This window comes from Hyla sarda, chromosome 1, assembly GCF_029499605.1.
Source record: "Hyla sarda isolate aHylSar1 chromosome 1, aHylSar1.hap1, whole genome shotgun sequence".
In the NCBI taxonomy this organism is placed as follows: Eukaryota; Metazoa; Chordata; class Amphibia; order Anura; family Hylidae; genus Hyla; species Hyla sarda.
This window is the reverse complement of record NC_079189.1, coordinates 617,879,370-617,907,060: the sequence shown is the minus strand read 5'-3', so window position 1 is coordinate 617,907,060 and position 27,691 is coordinate 617,879,370. Positions and strand designations below refer to the sequence as shown.

The following is a 27,691-nucleotide window of genomic DNA, read 5'->3' as shown; positions in this document are numbered from 1 at the left end:
ATGTGACACAGGATCATACACCGCTATATGGATCATACACTGTTATATGTGACACAGGATCATACACTGTTATATGTGATACAGGATCATACACCGCTATATGTGACACATGATCATACACCGCTATATGTGACACATGATCATACACCGCTATATGGATCATACACTGTTATATGTGACACAGGATCATACACCGCTATATGGATCATACACTGTTATATGTGACACAGGATCATACACTGTTTTATGTGACACAGGATCATACACTGTTATATGTGACACAGGATCATACACCGCTATATGTGACACATGATCATACACCGCTATATGTGACACATGATCATACACCGCTATATGTGACACAGGATCATACACCGCTATATGGATCATACACTGTTATATGTGACACAGGATCATACACCGCTATATGGATCATACACTGTTATATGTGACACAGGATCATACACTGTTATATGTGATACAGGATCATACACCGCTATATGTGACACATGATCATACACCGCTATATGTGACACATGATCATACACCGCTATATGGATCATACACTGTTATATGTGACACAGGATCATACACCGCTATATGGATCATACACTGTTATATGTGACACAGGATCATACACTGTTATATGTGACACAGGATCATACACTGTTATATGTGACACAGGATCATACACTGTTTTATGTGACACAGGATCATACACTGCTATATGTGACACAGGATCATACACCGCTATATGTTACACAGGATCATACACCGCTATATGTGACACAGGATCATACACCGCTATATGTTACACAGGATCATACACCGCTATATGTGACACAGGATCATACACCGCTATATGGATCATACACTGTTATATGTGACACAGGATCATACACTGGTATATGTGACACAGGATCATACACTGTTATATGTGACACAGGATCATACACAGTTATATGTGACACAGGATCATACACTGTTATATGTGACACAGGATCATACACTGCTATATGTGACACAGGATCATACACCGCTATATGTGACACAGGATCATACACCGCTATATGGATCATACACTGTTATATGTGACACAGGATCATACACTGTTATATGTGACACAGGATCATACACTGTTATATGTGACACAGGATCATACACTGTTATATGTGACACAGGATCATACACTGTTATATGTGACACAGGATCATACACTGCTATATGTGACACAGGATCATACACTGTTATATGTGACACAGGATCATACACTGCTAAATGGATCATACACTGTTATATGTGACACAGGATCATACACTGTTATATGTGACACAGGATCATACACTGTTATATGTGACACAGGATCATACACTGTTATATGTGATACAGGATCATACACTGTTATATGTGACACAGGATCATACACTGTTATATGTGACACAGGATCATACACTGTTATATGTGACACAGGATCATACACTGTTATATGTGATACAGGATCATACACTGTTATATGTGATACAGGATCATACACTGTTATATGTGACACAGGATCATACACTGTTATATGTGACACAGGATCATACACTGTTATATGTGACACAGGATCGTACACTGTTATATGTGATACAGGATCATACACTGTTATATGTGACACAGGATCATACACTGTTATATGTGATACAGGATCATACACTGTTATATGTGACAGGGTCATACACTGTTATATGTGATACAGGATCATACACTGCTATATGTGATACAGGATCATACACTGTTATATGTGACAGGGTCATACACTGCTATATGTGATACAGGATCATACACTGTTATATGTGACACAGGATCATACACTGTTATATGTGACACAGGATCATACACTGCTAAATGTGACACAGGATCATACACTGTTATATGTGACACAGGATAATACACTGTTATATGTGACACAGGATCATATACTGTTATATGTGACACAGGATCATACACTGTTATATGTGACACAGGATCATACACTACTATATGTGACACAGGATCATACACTGTTATATGTGACAGGATCATACACTGTTATATGTGACACAGGATCATACACTGTTATATGTGACACAGGATCATACACTGTTATATGTGACAGGATCATACACTGTTATATGTGACACAGGATCATACACTGTTATATGTGACACAGGATCATACACTGTTATATGTGACACAGGATCATACACTGTTATATGTGACACAGGATCATACACTGTTATATGTGACACAGGATCATACACTGTTATATGTGACACATGATCATACACTGTTATATGTGACACAGGATCATACACTGTTATATGTGACACATGATCATACACCGCTATATGGATCATACACTGTTATATGTGACACAGGATCATACACTGTTTTATGTGACACAGGATCATACACTGTTATATGTGACACAGGATCATACACTGTTATATGTGACACAGGATCATACACTGTTTTATGTGACACAGGATCATACACTGTTATATGTGACACAGGATCATACACTGTTATATGTGATACAGGATCATACACTGTTATATGTGACACAGGATCATACACTGTTATATGTGATACAGGATCATACACTGTTATATGTGATACAGGATCATACACTGTTATATGTGACACAGGATCATACACTGTTATATGTGACAGGGTCATACACTGTTATATGTAACACAGGATCATACACTGTTATATGTGACACAGGATCATACACTGTTATATGTGACACAGGATCATACACTGTTATATGTGACACAGGATCATACACTGTTATATGTGACACAGGATCATACACTGTTATATGTGACACAGGATCATACACTGTTATATGTGACACAGGATCATACACTGTTATATGTGACACAGGATCATACACTGTTATATGTGACACCGGATCATACACTGCTATATGTGACAGGATCATACACTGTTATATGTGACACAGGATCATACACTGTTATATGTGACACAGGATCATACACTGTTATATGTGATACAGGATCATACACTGTTATATGTGATACAGGATCATACACTGTTATATGTGACACAGGATCATACACTGCTATATGTGACACAGGATCATACACTGTTATATGTGACACAGGATCATACACTGTTATATGTGACACAGGATCATACACTGCTATATGTGACACAGGATCATACACTGTTATATGTGACACAGGATCATACACTGTTATATGTGATACAGGATCATACACTGTTATATGTGATACAGGATCATACACTGTTATATGTGACACAGGATCATACACTGTTATATGTGACACAGGATTATACACCGCTATATGGATCATACACTGTTATATGTGACACAGGATCATACACTGTTATATGTGACACAGGATCATACACTGTTATATGTGACACAGGATCATACACTGTTATATGTGACACAGGATCATACACTGTTATATGTGACACAGGATCATACACTGTTATATGTGACACAGGATCATACACTGTTATATGTGACACAGGATCATACACTGTTATATGTGACACAGGATCATACACTGTTATATGTGATACAGGATCATACACTGTTATATGTGATACAGGATCATACACTGTTATATGTGACACAGGATCATACACTGTTATATGTGACACAGGATCATACACTGTTATATGTGACACAGGATCATACACTGTTATATGTGATACAGGATCATACACTGTTATATGTGATTAGTGTTGCTCGCGAATATTCGCAATTCGAATATTATTCGCGAATTTCGCATATTCGCGAATTCGCCAATTTCGCGAATATAGCGCTATATATTCGTAATTACGAATATTCGTTTTTTTTTTTTTTTTTTTTTGTTTCTTCACAGTACACATCACAGTGATCATCCCTCTCTGCTTCCAGCTTGTGTGGTGTAAAGAAGGCTGTGATACTACTGTGTAAGACTGCCGTGCGAAAATTCGCATATGCGAAAATTAGCACATGCGAATTTTCGCATATGTGAATTTTCGCGTATGCTAATTTTGTATATGCAAATTTTCACATATGTTAATTTTCGCATACGCGAATTTTCGCATATGCGAAAATAAAACGAGGAGATAACGAATATGCGAATATTCGCGAATATATGATGAATATTCGCGAATATTCGCGAATTCGAATATGGCCTATGCCGCTCAACACTATATGTGATACAGGATCATACACTGTTATATGTGACACAGGATCATACACTGTTATATGTGACACAGGATCATACACTGTTATATGTGATACAGGATCATACACTGTTATATGTGACACAGGATCATACACTGTTATATGTGACACAGGATCATACACTGCTATATGTGACACAGGATCATACACTGTTATATGTGACACAGGATCATACACTGTTATATGTGACACAGGATCATACACTGTTATATGTGACACAGGATCATACACTGCTATATGTGACACAGGATCATACACTGCTATATGTGACACAGGATCATACACTGTTATATGTGACACAGGATCATACACTGCTATATGTGATACAGGATCATACACTGTTATATGTGACACAGGATCATACACTGTTATATGTGACACAGGATCATACACTGTTATATGTGACACAGGATCATACACTGCTATATGTGATACAGGATCATACACTGTTATATGTGATACAGGATCATACACTGTTATATGTGACACAGGATCATACACTGTTATATGTGACACAGGATCATACACTGTTATATGTGACACAGGATCATACACTGTTATATGTGATACAGGATCATACACTGTTATATGTGATACAGGATCATACACTGTTATATGTGACAGGGTCATACACTGCTATATGTGATACAGGATCATACACTGTTATATGTGACACAGGATCATACACTGTTATATGTGATACAGGATCATACACTGTTATATGTGACACAGGATCATACACTGTTATATGTGATACAGGATCATACACTGTTATATGTGACAGGGTCATACACTGTTATATGTGATACAGGATCATACACTGCTATATGTGATACAGGATCATACACTGTTATATGTGACAGGGTCATACACTGCTATATGTGATACAGGATCATACACTGTTATATGTGACACAGGATCATACACTGTTATATGTGACACAGGATCATACACTGCTATATGTGACACAGGATCATACACTGTTATATGTGACACAGGATAATACACTGTTATATGTGACACAGGATCATATACTGTTATATGTGACACAGGATCATACACTGTTATATGTGACACAGGATCATACACTACTATATGTGACACAGGATCATACACTGTTATATGTGACACAGGATCATACACTGTTATATGTGACACAGGATCATACACTGTTATATGTGACACAGGATCATACACTGTTATATGTGACACAGGATCATACACTGTTATATGTGACACAGGATCATACACTGTTATATGTGACACATGATCATACACTGTTATATGTGACACAGGATCATACACTGTTATATGTGACACATGATCATACACCGCTATATGGATCATACACTGTTATATGTGACACAGGATCATACACTGTTATATGTGACACAGGATCATACACTGTTATATGTGACACAGGATCATACACTGTTATATGTGACACAGGATCATACACTGTTATATGTGACACAGGATCATACACTGCTATATGTGACACAGGATCATACACTGTTATATGTGACACAGGATCATACACTGTTATATGTGACACAGGATCATACACTGTTATATGTGACACAGGATCATACACTGTTATATGTGACACAGGATCATACACTGTTATATGTGACACATGATCATACACTGTTATATGTGACACAGGATCATACACTGTTATATGTGACACATGATCATACACCGCTATATGGATCATACACTGTTATATGTGACACAGGATCATACACTGTTATATGTGACACAGGATCATACACTGTTATATGTGACACAGGATCATACACTGTTATATGTGACACAGGATCATACACTGTTATATGTGACACAGGATCATACACTGCTATATGTGACACAGGATCATACACTGTTATATGTGACACAGGATCATACACTGTTATATGTGACACAGGATCATACACTGTTATATGTGACACAGGATCATACACTGTTATATGTGACACAGGATCATACACTGTTATATGTGACACAGGATCATACACTGTTATATGTGATACAGGATCATACACTGCTATATGTGATACAGGATCATACACTGTTATATGTGATACAGGATCATACACTGTTATATGTGACACAGGATCATACACTGTTATATGTGATACAGGATCATACACTGTTATATGTGACACAGGATCATACACTGTTATATGTGATACAGGATCATACACTGTTATATGTGATACAGGATCATACACTGTTATATGTGACACAGGATCATACACTGTTATATGTGACACAGGATCATACACTGCTATATGTGACACAGGATCATACACTGCTATATGTGACACAGGATCATACACTGTTATATGTAACACAGGATCATACACTGTTATATGTGACACAGGATCATACACTGTTATATGTGACACAGGATCATACACTGTTATATGTGACACAGGATCATACACTGTTATATGTGACACAGGATCATACACTGTTATATGTGACACATGATCATACACTGTTATATGTGACACAGGATCATACACTGTTATATGTGACACAGGATCATACACTGTTATATGTGACACAGGATCATACACTGTTATATGTGACACAGGATCATACACTGTTATATGTGACACAGGATCATACACTGTTATATGTGACACATGATCATACACTGTTATATGTGACACAGGATCATACACTGTTATATGTGATACAGGATCATACACCGCTATATGTGATACAGGATCATACACTGTTATATGTGACACAGGATCATACACTGTTATATGTGACACATGATCATACACTGTTATATGTGACACAGGATCATACACTGTTATATGTGACACATGATCATACACCGCTATATGGATCATACACTGTTATATGTGACACAGGATCATACACTGTTATATGTGACACAGGATCATACACTGTTATATGTGACACAGGATCATACACTGCTATATGTGACACAGGATCATACACTGTTATATGTGACACAGGATCATACACTGTTATATGTGACACAGGATCATACACTGTTATATGTGATACAGGATCATACACTGTTATATGTGACACAGGATCATACACTGCTATATGTGACACAGGATCATACACTGTTATATGTGACACAGGATCATACACTGTTATATGTGACACAGGATCATACACTGTTATATGTGACACAGGATCATACACTGCTATATGTGACACAGGATCATACACTGTTATATGTGACACAGGATCATACACTGTTATATGTGACACAGGATCATACACTGTTATATGTGACACAGGATCATACACTGCTATATGTGACACAGGATCATACACTGTTATATGTGACACAGGATCATACACTGTTATATGTGACACAGGATCATACACTGTTATATGTGATACAGGATCATACACTGTTATATGTGATACAGGATCATACACTGTTATATGTGACACAGGATCATACACTGCTATATGTGACACAGGATCATACACTGCTATATGTGATACAGGATCATACACTGTTATATGTGACACAGGATCATACACTGTTATATGTGACACAGGATCATACACTGTTATATGTGACACAGGATCATACACTGTTATATGTGATACAGGATCATACACTGTTATATGTGACACATGATCATACACTGTTATATGTGACACAGGATCATACACTGTTATATGTGACAGGATCATACACTTCTATACACAATGTCAGTTTTATAGATGTCTCTTTCTGTTTTTTTCCCCTTTACAGTAAAAGTTCAACCACAGCAGAAACTCCAGAAAGTACAACGTATACTACAACATATGCTACAACATATACTACAACATATACTACAACATATACTACAGCACAAACCACAACAGAAACTCCAGAAAGTACAACATATACTACAGTGCAAAATGCAACAAGAAGGTAAATGTATGTGGTTATGTGTTATCTGTCATCCGTATGTAAAGTGAGAGGGGGAAAGATATGGGCAGAAAGACAGATAGATAGATAGATATGAGATAGATAGATAGATAGATATGAGATAAATATGAGATAGATAGATATGAGACAGATAGATAGATATGAGATTGATATGAGATATAGATGGATATGAGATTGATATGAGATATAGATGGATATGAGATTGATATGAGATATAGATGGATATGAGATAGATATTAGATAGATAGATAGATAGATAGATATGACAGAGATAGATATGAGATAGATAGATAGATATGAGATAGATAGATAGATAGATATGAGAGAGATAGATATGAGATAGATAGATATGAGATAAATAGATAGATATGAGATAGATAGATAGATAAATAGATAGATAGATAGATAGATATGAGAGAAATTGGGATTTATTTTTCTTTTATAAACTATTGGTGTTTTTTGGGAGTGAGGAGGAATTTTATCACCACAGATCAATTGCCTATTTTTAGGGAATATTATTTCTAAATTTTATACAGGTTTGGTGTTAGTTCAGAGAAATCATATATATCATTTGGGAGAAGCAGTGGATTTTCAACCAACACAGCGCTCATTTATTACAAAATTAACAAATCAAACAATATTTGGGGGTATGGGAGGAAATCCATGGAATCACATCACATACAGAACCCAGTGGGTCTGATTGTCATGGAGAGTGATGAAGCAATGACTCGGACACAGGCTGAAGTATAACAGTATAAAGTATAGATACATACATATTATCATGTGACTTCTTCTCCCTCAGTGCCTCCATCTTTGTTCCATTATCCATCTCCCTGTTCCTTGTGATTCTTCTTGCTGCTTTCCTCCTGTGGATATTTCGGCACCAATGTAAGAGGCTTCCTGTTGTGTATATGTGACCGGGGACCAGACATCTTCTCGTGTCCAATACTGAATGTTCTCATTCTTATACCAACAGGTCGGAGGAAACTCACCGGGAAAGATGACATCGTAAAGGTAAGAAACCTACAAGACATCAGATACCCCACCGTGTAAACCACCTGAACCGACCATGTAAATAGGGGGGGGGGGCACAACAATGTCATGTGACAGGTGTCAGAGAGTACTGCCCCCTCCCCACCCTCAGACTTTTAGGATTAAATCAAGAAAGAAGAGGATAACCCCGCGTTCAGGTAAAATCTCCAGCTTCATTGAAATCTTTAAAAACAGAATTCACTCCATAGTGCACAGAACAAGGTCATCTGGACGCGTTTCAAGCCGATCACCGCTCTTCATCACAGACTACAGGGATCACACCTCACCTCCCTTAAATAAAGGAAGAGGAGGAGTATGAGCGTCATGTGTTCACAAGTGTGGATTAAAAAGCAATTAAAGGAGTACTTTATTTATTTATTTATTTTAAATCAACTGGTGCCAAAAAGTTAAACAGATTTGTAAATTATTTCTATAAAAAAAATCTTAATCCTTCCAGTACTTATTAGCTACTGAATACTACAGAGGAAATTATTTTCTTTTTTGGAACACAGAGTTCTTTGCTGACATCACGAGCACAGTGCTCTCTGCTGACATCTCTGTCCATTTTAAAAACTGTACAGAGCAGGAGAAAATCCCCATTGCAAACCTCTCCTGCTCTTGAAAGTTCCTGACATGGACTTAGGTGTCAGCAGAGAGCACTGTGGACAAGACAAAAAAAAGTAAAAAAAAAATAAAATAAAAAAAAGAATTTCCTCTGTAGCATACAGCTGCTAAAAAGTAATGGAAGGATAAATATTTTTTAATAGAAGTAATTTACAAATCTGTTTAACTTTCTGGCACCAGTTGATTTAAAATAAAATGTTTTCCACCGGAGTACCCCTTTAAATTGCAGCTAGTGCACTCTATGACATATACAACGTTTGTGCTGCAACAGTTAAGATACTTCTTAATTGGAAATTCCCTGGTGCTTGTGGTATTGTGAAAGTTCTTGGTCACGTGAACATATTGACACGTCTTGCAAATGTTTTTACCGCAGCGATAAAACCCGCTGTGATGTAACCAAGTACTTGTACAATGGTTGGTCAGCATGCTCGGAGAAAGCTGATCTGCTGGTGTGGGGGCTCGTTTCGAGACTATAGAGCATCCACCGGCCAATATTTGTGATAATGGGGAATCTTCTTTCAAAATATGAAGATATTTGTAAATAATATTTTTGACTTTCTTGAAAGAAGGAGAATATGTAAGAGCCGATACTGGTTTTTGTTGAAAAGACATGATTGTTTTTTTTGCCTATTTGTATTGGACAGTAATGACGTACGGTCTTTATGTGATCCTATTTTTTCTGCTCTGTCAATAATCGTGTTCGTGTAACCCCTGTCCTTTAGTCTATTTATCAATCCCTGTTTGTGCTGTTGATATATGACTTCACTACTGCTGTTTCTTTTTAGATGTGTCAGTTCACCTACTGGGATGGCTTTAATTGTATGGATCGGGTGATTACTATTGGCTCTCAACAATGTGTTGCCAGATGCCGGTTTTCTGTATGTGGCAGTCTGGATTTGGCAGTGTTCATGTACTGTGATGTTTAAATCTAGAAAAGAAATCTCCCTCAGTGACATATGGAACGTAAGATTGTACTGATTGGCATTCATGTACTGAATAAACAGTGGTACGGAAGGTACATCGCCACTCCAGACAAACAATGTACCTTCCGTACCACTGTAAATGTGCCAGACAAAAAAATATGTCATCTATGTACCTTCCGTACCACTGTAACTGTACCAGACAAACAATACGTCATCTATGTACCTTCCGTACCACTGTAACTGTGCCAGACAAAGAATACGTCATCTAAGTACCTTCCATACCACTGTAACTGCGCCAGACAAACAATACGTCATCTATGTACCTTCCGTACCACTGTAACTGTGCCAGACAAACAATACGTCATCTATGTACCTTCCGTACCGCTGTAACTGTGCTGAAAAAGAATTGTGAACATCAGAAATAAATTGGTGCTCCCAAAACGACATAGTTAGGTTTGCAAGGGATGGGGAGTGACGGGCCCCGATTGAAACGCCACTGCATTGCAAATAATAAGTCTGATTGAACTCAAAATAATTGTGCAACATTAAAGGGGTCCTCCTGTGCCCCAGCGTTCTAAACATTTTGTTCAGAACGCTTGGAGCGGGTGGCAGTGATCCTGACGTCACACTACACCTCCATTCATGTCTATGGGAGGGGGTGTAACTATCGTCATGGTCCCTCCTATAGACATGAATGGAGGGGGGTGGGGTGTGACATGAGGGGCGTGGCCGTGACGTCACAATCACGGCCGTCCACTCCAATCATTCTGAACAAAATGTTCAGAACGCTGGGGTATGGGACTAAACCTTTAAAAAGTGGGTGACTTGCATGACGAAGTCACTTAAATCAAGTGTGTACTCACTGAATCTTTTTCAGTGGAACTCCATCACTTGCAACGCAACCTGCCATGGAATGCAGGTGTAGAGCGAGACAACGCAACTCCTGACCCATACGCATCCCTGCTTCCAGTTAAGGTTAGCCACTTGAGCTGGCACATACTTTATATCCTTTCAAAATCCTGGTACCGTTGTACCAATGGCTGGAGGAGTAAATCTAACCACGAGGACAATCTCTCAGTAAGGGACCCCCTAGACGACACAATGGGTCGCATAGGCGGAGGGGAAATCCCCTTGTAGGTCTCTGGTAAACCATACAGTACTGGCGTTACAGGATTTTTAACAGATAAATATTCTCGCTGTGCCTCTGTAATGGCTCCCAAAGCAAAACCTTCTTCCAAGAGTTTAACTGAATGCAACAGTGGGGTTACCCTCCAATTTTCTATGTGCTGGTATCATTATGCATACTTTCCATTTGCATGATATAATCTGACGTGTCCATAACGGTAACCATACCGCCTTTATCGGACATTTTTACAGTAAGATTTTTGTTATTTTTCAGTTCACATATGGCCTGCCGCTCGCGACCCATCACATTACCATACCGCCTTTATCGGACTCTTCAATACAAAGAGTTGCCAGATTATGAAACACTCATACAGAAAATAAATGAAAAAGTGGAAGAACTAGAGAATCAAATCATGGAGGTCAAGAAAGGTGGGGCAGGTGGGAGGGACATAATACCCTACCTAAATCTATCTTGAAAAAAAAACCTTGAGGCCCCACCTCTCCCACTAAAAGCAATGTTACCTTCAGTTCCTCAGAGGTAGACTCAGGAAGCGGTGACAATTCTGAAGTAGATGCTGTGACCGTGCAACAGCCAAAAACTTGTCATATTACCGCAAGCCCAATGGCAACAAACGACAACCAAAAAACGCTGCAGAGGCGGCAGAAAACCCAAAAAGAAGTGTGGCCCGGAGCGCCAACTGAGGAAACGGGACACTCCCCGCAAGGGGTCCTGAACCTTTCATCTGTTAACGTAACGGATGAACAAGTCCAACTACATTAAAAGGACGTAACTTCTTTCCAGTTAATGATTTTGATGTTTTTTCTTCTGTTTGCCAATAAATAAATACATTTTGTTCAGAATCTAACCATAAATTTTTTTTTTAAGAAGATAAAACCAATACCAAGTCAAAAAGTCATGTTACATTGAATTAATTCAGAGGTATGAACTTTGGGGACAACAGTCTCTTGTCTCATTACAGGACCTTAAAGGGGTACACTGGAAAAACATTTTTTTAATCAACTGGTGCCAGAAAGTTAAACAGATTTGTAAATTACTTCTAGTAAAAAATCTTAATCCTTCCAGTACTTATCAGCTGCTGTTATGATCCACAGGATAATTTCCTTTCTGCCTGACCACAGTGCTCTCTGCTGACACCTATGTCCATTTTAGGAACTGTCCAGAGCAGGATAGGTTTTCTATGGGGATTTTCTCCTGCTCTGGAGAGTTCCTAAAATGGACAGAGCTGTCAGCAGAGAGGTCAGACAGAAAGGAAATTCAAAAGGGAAAGAACTTCCTGTGTATCATACAGCAGCTGATAAGTACAGGAAGGATTAAATTTTTTTTTTAATAGAAGTACTTTATTAATCTGTTTAACTTTGTACCAGTTGATTTTAAAAAATTTCTTCCAGTGGTGTACCCCTTTAATTTCACCCAAAGTGCCAGTACTGGTACGTTTCATACCAATGAATATCATTCAATTCCCAATCCACATTTCTACCCAATCTAGTCCAGGGCTGAATGCTTGATGCGGTTTCAGGAATGTATTATTAAAGAGTTAATTACTCTGAGTAACAAATCCAACGGTAAAAAAAAACTGCAGCATGATAATGTGATGGGTCGCGAGCGACAGGCCATATGTGAACTGAAAAATAACAAAAATGTCCGATAAAGGCGGTATGGTTACCGTTATGGACACGTCAGATTATATCATGCAAATGGGAAGTATGCTCAATGATGCACATAGAAAATTGGAGGGTAACCCCACTGTTGCATTCAGTTAAACTCTTGGAAGAAGGTTTTGGTTTGGGAGCCATTACAGAGGCACAGCGAGAATATTTATCTGTTAAAAATCCTGTAACGCCAGTACTGAATGGTTTTCCCCTCCCCCTATGCGACCCATTATGTAATCTAGGGCTCCCTTACCGAGAGATTGTCCTTGTGGTTGGATTTACTCCTCCAGCCATTGATACAACGGGTACCGGGATTTTTTAAGGATACAAAGGATGTGCTAGCTCAAGTGACTAACATTTACTGGAAGCAGGGATGGGTATGGGTCACAAGTGACGTTGTCTCGCTCTACACCTGCATTCCATGCCAGGTTGCGTTGCAAGTGCTGGAGTTCCACTTAAAAAGATTCAGGGAGTACAGACTTGATTTAAGTGAGTTTTTCATGCAAGTCACCCACTTTTTAAAGGGGTAGTCCCATGCCCCAGCATTCAGAAAATTTTGTTCAGAACACTTGGAGCGGAGGGCCGTGATCGTGATGTTACAACTACGCCCCTCATTATGTCACACCACACACCCTCCATTCATGTCTATGGACCGTCACGCCCCCTCTCATAGACATGAATGGAGGGGATGTGGCGTGACGTCACGATCGATGGGACCCGCTCCAAGCACTCTGAACAAAATATTTAGAATGCTGGGGCATGGGAGTACCCCTTTAATGTTGCACAATTATTTTGAGTTCAATCAGACTTATTATTTGCAATGCAGTGGTGTTTCAATGGGGGCCCCATCACTCCCCATCCCTTGCAAACCTAACTATGTCGTTTTGGGAGCATCAATTTGTTTTTGATGTTCACAATCATTTTTCAGCACAGTTACAGTGGTACGGAAGGTACATAGATGACGTATTGTTTGTCTGGCACAGTTACAGTGGTACGGAAGGTACATAGATGACGTATTGTTTGTCTGGCACAGTAACAGTGGTACGGAAGGTACATAGATGACGTATTGTTTGTCTGGCACAGTTACAGTGGTACGGAAGGTACATAGATGACGTATTGTTTGTCTGAAGTGGCGATGTACCTTCTGTACCACTGTTTATTCAGTACAATCAGTACTATTTCACATTCCATATGTCACTGAGGGAGATTTCTTTTCTAGATTTAAACATCACAGTAGATGAACACTGCCAAATCCAGACTGCCACATACAGAATACCGGCATCTGGCAACACATTGTTGAGAGACGATAGTAATCACCCGATCCATACAATTAAAGCCATCCCAGTAGGTGAACTGACACGTCTAAAAAGAAACAGCAGTAGTGAAGTCATATATCAACAGCACTAACAGGGATTGATAAATAGACTAAAGGACAGGGGTTACACATACACGATTATTGACAGAGCAGAAAAAATAGGATCACATAAAGACCGTACGTCATTACTGTCCAATACAAATAGGCAAAAAAAACAATCATGTCTTTTCAACAAAAAACAGTATCGGCTCTTATGTATTCTCCTTCTTTCAAGGAAGCCAAAAATATTATTTACAAATATCTTCACATTTTGAAAGAAGATTCCCCATTATCACAAATATTGGCCGGTGGATGCTCTATAGTCTCGAAACGAGCCCCCACACCAGCAGATCAGCTTTCTCGGAGAATGCTGACCAACCATTGTACAAGTACTTGGTTACATCACAGCGGGTTTTATTGCTGCCGTAAAAACATTTGCAAAACATGTCAATATGTTCAAATGATCAAGAACTTTCACAATACCACAAGCACCAGGGAATTTCCCATTAAAGGGGTAGTCTGCTAGGAACAGACTGCTCCGAACACTGGATCCGGGAGCTCGTGACGTCAAAGCCCTGCCCCCTCATGGCATCATGCCCCGCCCCCTTAATGCAAGTCTATGGGAGGGGGCATCCAGCCCATTTTTGGAGTTTGGTGACATTGTGTCCAATTTGCTTTTTTCCTCCCTTTTTTGGTTTAGTTCCAATACACACAAAGGGAATAAACATGTGTATAGCAAAACCTGTGTTACTGCAATCCTTTCCTGTGAGGAATACTCAGGGGGGACACAGGGAATACAGGGGGGGACATTATTTACGGCCATGACTGTATATGGTCTTGTTCACACTGCATGCGTTTGAGTACATGTTTAAGTCGTTGTATTGTTCTTAATTGCTTTTTAATCCACACTATGATGTGAATACTCTTCCTCTTCCCTTATTCAAGGCAGGTGAGGTGTGAGCCCTGTAGTCTGTGATAAAGAGCGGTGATCCGCTCGAAACGCGTCCAGTGACCTTGTTCTGTGCACTATGGAGTGAATTCTGCTTTTAAAGATTTGGAGATTTTACCTGAACGCTGGTTCATCCTCTTCTTTATTGATTCTACACGTACATAGTCAGTACGGATCCGTGCGGAGAGGTGTTGTGGGGGTGAGCTGACTTCTCTCTTACCTGCTTTTAGGATTGGAGTCTCCTATCTTCTAGGGGATGAGATCTGATGGGAATCTGGAGGGACCCCCTGGAGATGTGGCGGATGCTCCTGACCATCAGGGAAATGTAATATTACACTTTCCTTAGTAAAAATTTATGGAGAACCACATCAGACCAGCTCTAGCTGACCAGTGTCGTGGGGGCCAATGTATGAATATCTCCCCCTGGTGTGTATACAGAACAGTGGAATGGGGGTCTCATCTCTGGGGGGGGGGGGGAACACCCCAACCTCATTAATACTGAGGGATGAAATACTGTATATGGTATTCAAAGGAGTACTCCGCCCCTAGACATCTTATCCTCTATCCAAAGGATAGGAGATAAGATGTCTGATCGTGGTGTCCCGCTGCTAGGACCCCCACGTTCTCTTTGCAGCATCTGGTGTTCGTTAAGAATGATGGGTCCTGGCGGCGGGTCGTGACATCACGGTCATGCCCCCTTGTCACGCCGCGCCCCCTCAATGCAAGTCTATGGGAGGGGGCGTGGTGGCCGCCACCTCCCTCCCATAGACTTGCGTTGATGGGGCGTGGCGTGATGTCACGACCCCGCCGCTCGCTCCATGTGGTGCAGCATAGTACCCCTTTAATAATTAGTGGACCCAAAATTAAGGTAAAAACCAAAATATTCTTTATGGTGAATGGATGGACAGGCAATTCCTTTTAAAGAGTATATAATGGCCCTTTATTACTGTATGTGCGGATTGTGCATGGCCTCCACCATCTAGACCCTTCTAGTGCTTCACTTACACACTCACCAATTCGGACTGAGCTCTTCATCCTAAAACATAGGTTATACAAAAAGTATAAGAAGAACTAAAAAAAAAATTATCTAAAGTAGAAAAAGTCCAGAAGCAAATAGTGCGTAAAATTTGTAGCCACATATCTTACCCTCTAAGATGTTTTCAAGGCTATCTGTCACGTTGGGCAGGGAACAGTGCAATCCTGCTCTCACCAAGATCCACTATCCCTGCCTACTTGTGTAATCGCTCTAAGTGATGACTCCACAACATGGAGCCGGTCCCTACGCTGGACTAAGTGCAGGGGCCACAAGCCATTGGCTAGATGTCCACAACTCCTTATTGGCCGAGGCCTTGCCACAGCTATGCATGATGCTGCAGCCAAACACCAGAAAAGTTTAACACTTCGGGCAAAACCAGGTTGAGTCATTGCTCTCTCATTGCCTGGGCCATGGTTATCTCCAAGGTGGGGGAGAAGTTCTAGAACTTTCAGACTTTCTACAGTTGTTCTATATAGATGATCTATAGAGGTGGTCAAGGCGGTCGGTCACATTAGCAAGGCTACTCTGGCCTCCTCTCTGACCACCCCGACACTCTTCCTCTGAAGTTGTGTCATGGCCCGAACTACTATAGCCAATAACTAATCATAGAGATTAGAGTTGTACATACTGGACATATGTTGGTGGACAAAAAATTATCAAGTACCTATAATAGAGGAAATAGGATGTGTATGGTGGTCCCACATGTGTTTGTAGTCCATGTACCCCCAGCAGGCAGACATGGGAGTCGTTGTCCGGAGGCCTCTACCTTTTATGACGTGGCTCTATAGGTAGCTTTACCACATGTGGAACCATTACAATCTTGTTCCGTGAATCTTGTTTCCTACAATACTCACTCTTTTGTGCTGTTTTTGAAGATGAAGCCTGGGACTAATGTAGTCACCATCTACGCCACGGCCGGACATCCACAAGGCAATGAGGATCCAGCACAGCATCCCCAGCCTGGACACATCTACCAAGAGATTTCTGATGACCACATGAGGGTAAGGTGTTTGGAGTCAGCTGAGCATTGTCATGTCTTTGGGGGGCTGGATGGGAGTTTATGGGCCATTAACATGCGGGCAAACTCTTCTGGTGTAGGTTGTGGGCACAATACATTGGGGATTGGCCATACTTCTGGAACTTGATAGTCTCCTCCTAGTGTTGCCTTTTTATGGCTTGAAACTTGTTTGTCTCTTCAAATGAGGTCGATGTGACCCCTGGAGACCTCCACATGGGTCCGGGCTCCTCCCCTCATGTCTCTATAGCGTGCATATTGTATATTACTGGAAATGTTCCATTCTTCTTGGACTTTTGGCTAAGATCAAGTGTAGTTTCTGTTCTTATATTGATGCTGCATGGAGGAGCAGGTGTACTGGGGCATTTCGGGGCTGGTGCCACGTAACCAGCTCAACAGCTGCCCTGAAGTGACCTGTTTTCTCCGGGTCTCGTCATGAGGCTGGGAGGGTCTAGAGCCGGGGTACTTTTGTGCCTCGGGGAGTGGTGACCCTGAGATGCCGAAACTCACTGGGTGCTATAGCTCAATGAGTGAATGCACTGCACCACACACTCTTCACCTTTGGCACTCACCCTTGGTATCCCGGCCTTCTGGCTAGGATCAGGGAAATTTTTTATAGATCCAGCCGGATGACCGGGCAGTATATCTGCACTCATTAACTTTTTTTTTTTGTCACTGTGCCAATTTACGTGTTTTGTTTGTACACAGGATTGTCAGGATGCGGTAGCCCTTCTAGGTGTCCATCCTGGCAGTCGAGGGGAGGTGTGTGTGGCCATTTGGTTCCTCACCTCCCTGAAACCCCTGGGCATCTTGGCTTCGGTCAAGGTGCCATCAGTATATGGTTCCTTGGCTGATACCCTGGTTAACGCCTAGGTTGAAGCCAGGTGCATTTGCGGTCCCTTAGTAGCTTCGGCAAAAAAGGGGCATCGAACCTGGATCCTTGCAGTTGCCTTTTGGCCCGGATTTGAAGGTTAGGTTTGTTGGGGGGCCTCTCTCCTGTTGGAGAAGGGCTTAGCGATAGACCGCATCCTTTGTGCACGTTTTTTTTTTTTAATTAAAAAAAATGTTCCATTCTTCTGACACACATTAGGTTTACTGGTAAAAACTGGAGCACGAGTTATAACTAGTTAGTGATCCACTTTGGCTCCGGGTGATATTGACCTGATGGACGCACGTTGCATCTTTTTGGATGTCATGGTCTCTCATCCCAATCCTAGATCACTTTGTAGGTTTCTTACTTCCAGTCCAGGCCCTCTCAGTGAAACAGCTGTATCTTCTCAGCGTTTGAAACCGCTGTATCTGAAGAGCAAGTGGTTGGTGAGTGCTGGATACCTATCCCTATGGTTAGCTCCTCAGCTTCTGATCCAGTCATTGTTGGGTTATGGTGGGCAAGTTCCAATGGCCCCTCCACCAAATCTGAGCTGTAGAACAAGACAGAGCAGTGGCTGGAGGTAGAAGGCTTTCGGCAGGTAGAGATGATTTCTAGGCTAGCCAAAGATAACAAAGACACATATCCGACTAGGAAACAGAGGTAGGGAATGGGTTCCCTGTCCAGCTGTATGGAATCCCAAATGTGACCTTCATGTCATTACACATGTGGATTTTGAGCAGATATTGGCCAAAGTAGAGCATTAAATGGGTACTCCGCTGCTCCTCTTTTGGAACAAACTGTTCCGAATGCTGGAGTCGGCGTCAGGAGCTTGTGACGTCATAGCCCCACCCCCTGATGACTTCATGCCCCGTCCCCTCAATGCAAGTCTATAGGAGGGGGCGTGACAGCCGTCATGCCCCCTCCCATAGACTTGCATTGAGGGGGCGGGGCGTGACATCATAAGGGGCAGGGCTATGACTTCACGAGCTCCCGGCTCCAGCGTTCGGAACAGTTTGTTCCAAATGCTGAGCACTGGAGTATCTTAATGGCAGGTGGACCAGAAGCTGTTGTGTCGGCCATTTTGTTTCCCAACTTTTGTATTATTTATGTTTTTATTTTGTCTTATTTTTTCCACACATTATGTCCTCCTAATAAGATCATAAATGACCTTTGGGGGAAAGTTTTCACATTAAAATATGTATTTTTCTGGCATTTTGAAACAATATTTACTTCTTCTCATAAAAAGGTCTAATGGATAAAATATATGATTTTAGGCACCTGCTCCAGATTCCTCGTACTCCACTGTTGGGCTTCCATATCAGGACCAGAAGGCAGCAGATCAGCAGTCGGTATAGTCTACGAGGATTACCCACCAGTGATCAGCAGTCGGTATAGTCTACTAGGATTACCCATCAGTGATCAGCAGTCGGTATAGTCTACTGGGATTACCCACCAGTGATCAGCAGTCGGTATAGTCTACTAGGATTACCCACCGGTGATAAACAACAAAAGGACCAGAAGTAACCAATGAGAACCTCAGCCTCTGCGGCCGTGAGCGCTTTCTGCTTATGTCCCCACTGCCGACGGCGCTGGGATTTGCATCGCGGGACGCGCCTGCATGCGAATCCCAGCCCGTCACTCACCTCCCTCATCTTCCACCTCTCCATGTCCTCGCAGCTCCGGCGTGCGTGCCCCTGCCTCCTAGGGCGCGCGCTTGAGCTCTTTCACTTAAAGGGCCAGTACTCAATTAATCAAGTGTCTACACCTGTCCCCTGTCCTTAAATATCAGCTCATCCCTTGGTTCCCTGCCGGATCTTTGGTTGCCTATTGTCATAGTGAAAGTCTCTGTTACCGTGTACCTGTTCCTTGCTACCTTACCTCCCCTGCACCTGTGTTACCTGCCCTGACCTTCTGCCATCTTGCCACATCCTGACAGTCTCCTTCTGTGCCACGCTATTTCCCAGCTACTTGTGTGGGCGAGCCGTGCCAGGGGTAGCGACCTGGGTGTCGTCTGCCGCAGCAAGACCTTCCCGCTTTGTGGTAGGTTCTGATGAAAACCAGCGGCACCTTAGACTCTGCTCCCTGGCACGGCTCATGTCATCATCCACACAGCTCCAGAGGATCCACCACATGCCGTGACCCTTACAGCTGGTTTAATAGTCTCTGTCCATTGTCGTCTTATAAGAATAAATGTTATACTGTAGATCTTTTATTAGAAAAATATAAATCATAACAAAAACACAAAACCAGCACAACTTGGCCATAACTGAAAACAGCAACATGAAATAACATAAACCAAAACTTTACATTTAAAATAAAAGAACATAAATCCTGCCTAACCGGCCAGCCCAGTTTTCCTAACAAAAAGAAACACACCTTACATAACCTAATATCTAACAACACACTCACATGCATACTCAACTTACATAACCAAAAAAGAAACATAAAAATAGCACTATTTAGCTGTAACTCAAAAACACCCAGACTTGGGAAAAACACAAACACACAGAAAACACAACAAGCACTCCCACTACACACCACACCCCTTTTTTTTATGTTTTTATTTTTTGTATTTTTTTTTTTTTTTGTAAACTATTATATATATATTTTTTTTTTATAATAACACTAATAATAATAATAATAATAATAATACTATGCCACACACATGCATCACAGATCCATAACTTTACAAAGGCATAAAGATAAATTAATCTACAACTCAAAAAACACCCAAACTTGGGAAAAATCACATATTACAAACCGAAAACACTCCCACTGCACATCAAATGTTATATATATATATATATATACACACACACACACTTTTTTTTTCCCCTTCCACACACACATATATACATTAGTTTTATACGTTATCCCACAAGACCTAAACCACAACTGGATACAAAAATTACTACAAAAATAACATCTGGTTCGACTGCCATTTCTATCTCTACTATAAACACAATATAAACAATATATAATTCACAAATCAAGATAAAAAAAAAAAATAAAAAAATAATATATATATTTTTATAGTAATTACATGTAATGTACACAATTTATACATATAAACTATATACACTATATACACACCTATTATTATACAGGAAACACACCTAAATATACAATAAAACATACTACTCTAAACTATCCCTTCACCCACACCACCCTCCCTTCTGTACATGGGTCAGAGTCCACAGTTCTCAATGTCCAGCCACGACTGACCGATGCCAGGTCCACCAAAAGAAAACCACCACCCACCAAATACACCCACCCAACCTAGAACTCCTCCCAACCAACTTAACCATAACCAACTTTATAACATACATAAACAATATAACCCACACTAGGCCCAAGTTCGGTGCCTGTAAGCCCTTCATAACCTAAACATCGGAAAACAAAACAAAAAGCTATGGTGCACATGCATTAGCCCACCACCAGGAAGAAGGATGGCAATCCTGATACATACAAAAATTTACATACTTTCCCTAACACCTCCCTACCTCTCACCCTACCATTATCCCTAAAATAGAAACTGACCCTACTATCACCCTAACCCTGTCCCCTTACATCACTGTCCCTAACCAAAACAAGGGTACTCTACCCAGAAGGTCTAGTACCTAGGGCACATCAAAAGAAAACCCTCTCCATAGGAGAGAAGCCCTACTGGTACCAAGACTGCCATACTCCAAAGACCTGATCTTCCCGAGGTCACCGGTGATGTTCCTACAGACCTCCACCTCGGAGAGGACTTTACGCTGCATAGACACTAAACACCGTGCGTTCCACGTGTGGTACCTAATCACTAAGCTAACTAAGAATAAAGTGCCCCGGTCTCGACCACCCAGGTTCCTGAATGCCCCATAAGCCCACTCCGGGTAGGTAAGGCCGGCAAGTTGACTCCAGCCAATGGAAGCGCCCACCCTGTTGTAAACCCCTATATTAAAGGGACAATGAAGGAGGAAATGGTCCATGCTTTCCAGCGTGTCCACACACTCTTCTCGGGGACACCCCCGGTCATCAGATCTCCTACACTTCAAATTGTCCCTCACATATAGCTTCCCCTGAAAGCAGCGCCAGGCCAAGTCCCAAAACTTCTGGGGGATCCTTTTCATGTTTAAAAGAAACAACCCCACCCTCAGATCCTGACCTGGGCAGTCCCTGAGCGCCAGAGGCTTCTGGAAGTGGGTCAACAGAACCCGTTTGTCAAGGAACTGCCTTGACTGGGTCCTGATCTCCCACACTCCCAGACCCCACCGACGTATCGCCTTCAGAGTCGGGGTAGCATAAGCCGGAAGATATCCATGGGGCGTACGGAGGTCCTTCACTTGCCCTCCTGTCTCCCATTCCTGGAAGAAAGGCCGAAACCACTCCCTGCAGGAGAGTACCCACGGAGGAGCCCTCTCTGACCAGAGGTTTGAGATGTTAGCTTTCAAGAAGGTGTTTGTTAAGAACACCACAGGGTTTACCATAGATAAACCCCCTAGTCTCCTCGTGCGGTACGTAACCTCCCTCTTGACTAGGTTCATCCTGTTCCCCCATAACAGTTGGAAAAACAGGCTGTAGACCCTAGTGTAGTAAGCCTCTGGCAAGATACATACGCTGCCCAGGTAGATAAACAAGGGAAGCAGGTACGATTTGATCAGGTGTACCCTTTCCCTGAGGATCATAGACCAACCCTTCCACTGGTTCACCTTCTGAGTGGCATCCTGGAGCTTACCATCCCAGTTTTTGGTGGGATAATCATCCTGGCCGAATGTGATGCCCAAAACTTTTGCTGATTCTTGGGGCCCCGGAAGGGTGTCCGGGAGATCAAATGTGGGATCTCCCCCTCCCAGCCAAAGACTCTCACACTTATCCCGGTTGATCTTAGACCCGGAAGCCTCCGAGTAGCGGTCCACCTCTGACATCACCACATCGACCTCCCCCCTCGAGGAGACGAAAATGGTGACATCATCAGCATACGCCACAACTCTCTGGGCGACATCCGTCTCCGCCAGACTCATCCCGACTCCCGCCAACGGTCCACAATCTACCCTCCGGACGAAGGGATCGATTGCGAACACGTATAACAGCGGGCTCAAAGGACAACCCTGACGGACTCCGGACCCAACCTCAAAAGAGCGGCCAGACCAACCGTTCACCAGCGGGAAACTCTCTGCCCCTGCATACAAGATCTTGAGCCAATTAACAAAAGTACTCGGTAAGCCATATCTTAGAAGGACGGACCAGAGGTAGTCATGGTTCACCCGATCAAATGCTTTTGCCTGATCCAAGGACAGTAAGTACCCCTTCCAGAGACCTGCACTGCTCCGCTCCACTGCCTCCCTGACACTGAGGACAGCACTTAACGTGTTTCGGCCTGGAACAGAGCAGTGCTGGGCCCACGAAAGGAGTCGGGGTGCAAAATCCACCAACCGATTAAACAGTATCTTGGCCAGAAGCTTCCTGTCCGTATTGAGAAGAGCTATGGGCCTCCAATTCTCAATCCGGCTAGGATCTTTACCCTTTGAGAGAAGAATCAGGGCTGACCTCCTCATTGACCTAGGCAGAGTGCCCGAGGAGAGACACTCATTGAATACCACAGTCAAGAGGGGAGCTAAAGACTCCTTAAAGGTCTTGTACCACTCGGATGTTAAGCCATCCGGACCTGGCGACTTCTTGGGGGCAAGCCCCTCGATCGCCAGTCTCACTTCCTCTTCCTTAATCTCTTCTGCCAAAACGCCAAGAGAGGGGTCTACCCCTGGCTCAGGAATGGTTTCAGCCAGGAAAGCCGACATCTTGTCCCGATCTAGATCCTTCCTCCCCAAGAGGTGCAAGTAGAAGGATCTGACGACCTCCAGGATCCCTGATCTGGACCGATTCAGAGATCCCGTACTATCAATCAGTCCTGAGATGATTTTACTACTCACTGACATCTTGCAGTTTCTGTAAGGGTCGGGCGAGCGGTACTTCCCAAAATCCCTCTCAAAAACCAAAGATGCGTGCCTATCATACTGACACCTCATCAATAAGGACTTCACTCTGGAGATATCCTCCCGGCTACCTCCAGTCGAGACGAGAAGCTCGAGTTTCCTCCTCAGACCCTGATACAGGCGATACCTATTCAGGGACCTGAGGCTCGAGAGCTGGCGGAAGAACCCCGCAACCCGCTTCTTGAATATCTCCCACCACTCTGACTTACTACTACAAAGGTCCAGTAAAGGTACCTGACTCTGAAGAAAATCCTCAAAGGACTGTCTTATCTCCGCTTCCTCCAGGAGGGACGAATTCAGCTTCCAATAACCTTTACCCATCCGGGGGGTCTCTGAAACATTCAAGGAAAACAAAATCATACAGTGATCGGAGAACTCCACCTCAACCACGGACACTGCGGAAGAGACGGCTTCCTCCTTTAAATAAAACCTGTCTATCCTAGACCTGCAGCTACCTCGATGATAGGTGAAACCCGCGTGGCCTGAGGGGCTCCGGATGTGGGCGTCCTCTAGGCGAGCTTCCCTAACTATATTATTGAGAGCTATGCTATCGTAAGCCAGCGGACCATTGGAACCTCTCCTATCTGTTACGCCGAGCGCTCCGGGTCCCCGCTCCTCCCCGGAGCGCTCGCTTCACTCCCTCCGCTGCAGCGCTCCGGTCACGTCCTCTGACCCGGGGCGCTGCGATCCCGCTGCCAGCCTGGATGCGATTCGCGATGCGGGTAGCGCCCGCTCGCGATGCGCACCCCGGCTCCCCTACCTGACTCGCTCCCCGTCTGTTCTGTCCCGGCGCGCGCGGCCCCGCTCCCTAGGGCGCGCGCGCGCCGGGTCTCTGCGATTTAAAGGGCCACTGCGCCGCTGATTGGCGCAGTGGTTCCAATTAGGGTTTTCACCTGTGCACTTCCCTATATTACCTCACTTCCCTTGCACTCCCTTGCCGGATCTTGTTGCCTTAGTGCCAGTGAAAGCGTTCCTTGTGTGTTCCTTGCCTGTGTTTCCAGACCTTCTGCCGTTGCCCCTGACTACGATCCTTGCTGCCTGCCCCGACCTTTTGCTACGTCCGACCTTGCTTCTGCCTACTCCCTTGTACCGCGCCTATCTTCAGCAGCCAGAGAGGTGAGCCGTTGCTAGTGGATACGACCTGGTCACTACCGCCGCAGCAAGACCATCCCGCTTTGCGGCGGGCTCTGGTGAAAACCAGTAGTGGCTTAGAACCGGTCCACTAGCACGGTCCACGCCAATCCCTCTCTGGCACAGAGGGTCCACTACCTGCCAGCCGGCATCGTGACAGTAGATCCGGCCATGGATCCCGCTGAAGTTCCTCTGCCAGTTGTCGCTGACCTCACCACGGTGGTCGCCCAGCAGTCACAACAAGGCCAACAGCTGTCTCAACTGACCGTTATGCTACAACAGTTGCTACCACAGCTTCAGCAGTCATCTCCTCCGCCAGCTCCTGCACCTCCTCCGCAGCGAGTGGCCGCTCCTGGGATACGCTTATCCTTGCCGGATAAATTTGATGGGGACTCTAAGTTTTGCCGTGGCTTTCTTTCCCAATGTTCCCTGCATCTGGAGATGATGTCGGACCTGTTTCCCACTGAAAGGTCTAAGGTGGCTTTCGTAGTCAGTCTTCTGTCCGGAAAAGCCCTGTCATGGGCCACACCGCTCTGGGACCGCAATGACCCCGTCACTGCCTCTGTACACTCCTTCTTCTCGGAAATCCGAAGTGTCTTTGAGGAACCTGCCCGAGCCTCTTCTGCTGAGACTGCCCTGTTGAACCTGGTCCAGGGTAATTCTTCCGTTGGCGAGTATGCCGTACAATTCCGTACACTTGCTTCAGAATTGTCCTGGAATAATGAGGCCCTCTGCGCGACCTTCAAAAAAGGCCTATCCAGCAACATTAAAGATGTTCTGGCCGCACGAGAAATTCCTGCTAATCTACATGAACTTATTCACCTAGCCACTCGCATTGACATGCGTTTTTCTGAAAGGCGTCAGGAACTCCGCCAAGATATGGACTCTGTTCGCACGAGGCGTTTCGTCTCCTCGGCTCCTCTCTCCTCTGGTCCCCTGCAATCTGTTCCTGTGCCTCCCGCCGTGGAGGCTATGCAGGTCGACCGGTCTCGCCTGACACCTCAAGAGAGGACACGACGCCGTATGGAGAACCTCTGCCTGTACTGTGCTAGTACCGAACACTTCCTGAGGGATTGTCCTATCCGTCCTCCCCGCCTGGAAAGACGTACGCTGACTCCGCACAAAGGTGAGACAGTCCTTGATGTCTACTCTGCTTCTCCACGTCTTACTGTGCCTGTGCGGATGTCTGCCTCTGCCTTCTCCTTCTCTACAGTGGCCTTCTTGGACTCTGGATCTGCAGGAAATTTTATTTTGGCCTCTCTCGTCAACAGGTTCAACATCCCGGTGACCAGTCTCGCCAGACCCCTCTACATCAATTGTGTAAATAATGAAAGATTGGACTGTACCATACGTTTCCGCACGGAGCCCCTTCTTATGAGCATCGGATCTCATCATGAGAGGATTGAACTTTTGGTCCTCCCTAATTGCACCTCGGAGATTCTCCTTGGACTTCCCTGGCTTCAACTTCATTCCCCAACCCTGGATTGGTCCACTGGGGAGATCAAGAGTTGGGGGTCCTCTTGTTCCAAGAACTGTCTAAAACCAGTTCCCAGTAACCCTTGCCGTAACTCTGTGGTTCCTCCAGTAACCGGTCTCCCTAAGGCCTATATGGACTTCGCGGATGTTTTCTGCAAAAAACAAGCTGAGACTCTACCTCCTCACAGGCCTTATGATTGCCCTATCGACCTCCTCCCGGGTACTACTCCACCCCGGGGCAGAATTTATCCTCTCTCTGCCCCAGAGACTCTTGCCATGTCCGAATACGTCCAGGAGAATCTAAAAAA

At 43.2% G+C, this 27,691-nt stretch overlaps 1 protein-coding gene across 1 annotated transcript in view; it reads left to right on the top strand.

The window, feature by feature from the left end:
- Nucleotides 1–21,292, top strand: part of LOC130312578 (uncharacterized) — a 41,089-nt gene extending 19,797 nt beyond the window's left edge. The window contains exons 5-9 of the mRNA XM_056552585.1: nt 8,022–8,183; nt 9,004–9,089; nt 9,178–9,215; nt 17,791–17,916; nt 20,076–21,292. Coding sequence (XP_056408560.1) covers nt 8,022–8,183; nt 9,004–9,089; nt 9,178–9,215; nt 17,791–17,916; nt 20,076–20,156 — 493 coding nt within the window. The 3' untranslated portion in view covers nt 20,157–21,292. The remainder of the gene's footprint in view (nt 1–8,021; nt 8,184–9,003; nt 9,090–9,177; nt 9,216–17,790; nt 17,917–20,075) is intronic.
- The last annotated feature ends 6,399 nt before the right edge of the window (nt 21,293–27,691 follow it).